The 3,580-nt window shown below is 33.0% G+C and overlaps 1 protein-coding gene across 1 annotated transcript; it reads left to right on the top strand.

Annotated features, from left to right (window-relative positions):
* On the top strand, positions 1-1,003 carry LOC135123991 (antifreeze protein Maxi-like). Its single transcript, XM_064048852.1, has 3 exons — positions 1-69; positions 124-164; positions 220-1,003. The coding sequence occupies exons 2-3, from the start codon at positions 134-136 to the stop codon at positions 915-917; spliced, it is 729 nt and encodes a 242-aa protein (XP_063904922.1). The 5' UTR covers positions 1-69; positions 124-133; the 3' UTR covers positions 918-1,003.
* Positions 1,004-3,580: the final 2,577 nt, after the last annotated feature.

The raw sequence follows: 3,580 nt of genomic DNA, 5'->3' as shown, positions 1-3,580 counted from the left end.
GTGATAGTTGGAGGAGTGTAGTCAGTGTCAACCCGACCTCAACGAAGCAAACAGCTCCAAAGCCAAACAGTGAGTACAAATTGTACCCATTTTTCAAAAATATTGACCCAATTTGACTTTCAGGTTGCCAAAAATGTTGCACTTTTTCGCTCTTGCCTGTACTCGTAAGTAAAAATGAACCCACCCTTATTACTAGTATTGTTATCATTGAAATTCCAGTTGCTGTCGCCTCCTCCTACCCCTCCCTCGATGACTCCGTCCCCGAGCCTTCCCACCACTCCTACTCCCACCACACCCCCGCCCACGGCTACGCCTCCGCCGCCGAGCTCACAAGCTTAGCCCATTCCTCCGCCCAGCAAGCCAACAACGCCGCCCACAACCAGCACACCGCAGGCCACCACGCCGCTTTCAGCGTGAAGACCTCCCTAGCTCAAGCCGCCCAGAACGCCGCCGCCGCCGCCCAAGCCGCCGTCGTGGGCAAGCAGGTTCTGGTCCAGGACCTCCACCACCAGGTCCAAACAGCCCAGCAGCAGCTCCAGGCCGAAATCGCCCAGGACCACTCCGCCCAACAGGCCGCCAACGCTGCGCAAGAAGCCAGTCAGCAGGCGCAGCAGCAGGTCAACACCCTGAGTGCTGCGTTGGCCGCTGCGCAGGCCACTGCTGCGCACGCTTCGCAAGCGGCAGCGGGCGCTGCGAGCGCCGCTGCGTCTCAACACGCCATGGTGTCCGACGCTAAGCAGCAAATTGCGCAATTGACTGCGCAGCTGGATGTGGCTGCCGCCGATTTAGAAGAGACTGAAAGGGCGGCGGAGAAAGCCGCTGCCGCTGCGCATGAAGCGCAAGCCAACGCCGCTGCCGCTGCTCACGCTGTGGCCTCGAGCGCCAAAGCGCACAGGGGAGGATCGAAGTATCATTAAGGTGGAGGTGATGGATTGGGTTGATGTTTTTTATATTAATAGTTATGTAAAGATATAAAGGTGTTAATAAAAATTATTTGTAGAGATTTTCTTTGTTTTTCTTTTATTTATTAATGCTTGAAGCAAATTTTTGGGTTGGCAATTCTAGATTATTGGCAGCAATGTTAGGATGTCAATTCACAGTTGTCAATTTTGACATTAGTGCTCCTAATCAGGTACGCCGTCATCAAATTCTAAATATTCTGCCAACCTGACAAAAAAAATCACAAACATTAATAATCACTAGGTATTTTAAACATAAAATAAAGCTTCTTTATTCTAATTATTTACAAATCAAGTATATACGTTAAGATTAAATATGTGTGAGTTAAAAAAAAGTGAATTAGAGCAGACAAAGGCACCGACTTGACAGTGAAAATCCAAAAATTGATAAAATCCAAAGTTGAAAAAGTGAAAAATTTACACTTAAAACCTCGAAAAATCGCAAATCGAAAAATTTACAAACCATAAAATTAAAAACTGGGAAAATGAAAAGTCGAGAAAAAGAAAAACTAAAAACCTCAAACGATGCAAAATTGTGAGATTGAAAGACTGCAAAATCCAAAACTAACAATAGAGGTACTGTAACATCTAAAAAACAAAAAATTATAATATTTAAAAACCGAAAAATTTAAGACACGAAAATTTGTAAAATTCCAAAATCGAAATATTTGATACTGAGAATTCGAAAAATTCCGAACAGAACAATTAAAAATCGAGAAACTGAACCATCGAAAAAACGAAAAGGTAAAATATCTAAAAAGCACGAATAAAAAAAACAAAAAAATAAAAATTAAAGTTGAAAAACTGAAAATTTTTAGATTAAAAACTCAAAAAATCAAAAATATAAAATCGAAAAATTGGCCAATGGAAACATCTTTAATTATTGGATTAGATAAACAAGAAAAAACTACAAAAACGTAAAATTGAAGATAAATTAAAAAATTGGAAATTAAGATTGAGAGACGGAAAATCTTAAAACGAAAAACAACGAAAATTAAAATATTTAAAAACTTAAAATCGAAAAATTTGAATTCGTGAAAGTAAAACTACAATAATACTTAATTCAAAAATCGAAAAATCGATAAATTGAAAATTTGGAAATAGGAAAATTGTAACAATGAAAGATCGAAGAGTGAAATTCGAGAAATTGAACATGGAAAAATTGAGAATTTGAAAAACCAAAAAATTAAAACTATACAGTAATTGAAAGATCGAGAAATAGTTCAAGAATAGGAAAAAATCGAAAAAATGAAAAATTGAAACATCAAAAAGATTAAGAATTCGAGAAATGGAAAATAGAAAAACTGAAAAACTAAAAATTGAGAGAAGTAAAATCGAAAAATTACACGATCAAAAAACTAAAAATAGAGAAAATAAAACATTGGAAAACGAAAAATTATAATAACTAAAACCTGAAAAATCGGAGGCACGAAAAACTGAAAAATTCCGAAATTAAAAAATGTGATACTGAAAATTTCAAAAATTTCGAACTGAAAATCTCATAAAAGTACGAACAAAAAAAACATAAAAAAGCCAAAATCGAAGTAGAAAAAATTAAAAAATTTAAATTAAAAACAAAAAATGAGAAATATAAAAGCGAAAAATTGAAAAATGTAAAAATCTTTAATTATTAGATTAGTTAAACAACAAATAATTGCAAAAACGTAAAATTGAGGAACAAAAATTGAAAAATCGAAAATTAAAATTGCAAGACAAAAAATCTCAAAATTGGAAATAACGAAATATTAAAATATTTAAAAACTGAAAAGTAGAAAAATAATTCGAAAATCAAAAAATCGATAAATTGAAAAATTGGAAATTCAGATTGTTAGGCGAAAAATCTCAAAATGGAAAACACCGAAAAATTAAAATATTTAAAAACTAAAAATCGAAAAATTTGAATTCGGGAAAGTAAAAGTACAAAAATACTTAAATCAAAAATCGGAAAATCGATAAATTGAATAACTGGAAATTAAAAAATTGTAACAAAGAAACATCGAAGAGTTTAAGTAGTGAAATTTGAGAAATTGAACATCGAAAAATTGAGAAATTGAAAAACCAAAAAAAATGAATATTAACTGAAAAATCGAGAAGTAGTTCAAACATCGGAAAAAATCGAAAAATGAAAAATTGAAAAATCAAAAATATTCGAGAAATGGAAATTAGAAAAACTGAAAAACTTAAAATCTAAAACTTGGGAGAAGTAAAATAGCAAAAAACGAAAAATTAAAATATTTAAAATTGAAAAATTAAAAAATATTAATCGAGAAAATAAAAATCGAAAAATTGCACAATCCAAAAACTGAAAATAGATAAACTAAAATATCGGGAAACGAAAAATTATAGGAGTAATAACTAAAAACTGAAAAATTGGAGACACGAAAAACTGAAAAATTCCGAAATTACAAAATTTGATACTGAAAATTTCAAAAAGTCCAAACTGAAAAACTGATGAAAAGAAAAATTGAATAATTAAAAATTAGAAACTCAAAAGTAAATATACGAAAAACAAAAGCCAGTAAGAATTGTAATATAGAAGAAAACCCAGAAAGTAAAAATCGAAAAATTTGAAAGTGGAGAAAGTGAAAAATACCGAGAATGACCAAAAATAATCTGAAATT

This window comes from Zophobas morio, unplaced genomic scaffold (assembly GCF_036711695.1).
Source record: "Zophobas morio isolate AGI-343-1 ecotype UQ-CSIRO unplaced genomic scaffold, CSIRO_AGI_Zmor_V1 ptg000007l, whole genome shotgun sequence".
Classification (NCBI taxonomy): Eukaryota; Metazoa; Arthropoda; class Insecta; order Coleoptera; family Tenebrionidae; genus Zophobas; species Zophobas morio.
The sequence above is the reverse complement of the archived record's forward strand: the minus strand, read 5'-3'. Positions and strand labels throughout refer to the sequence as shown.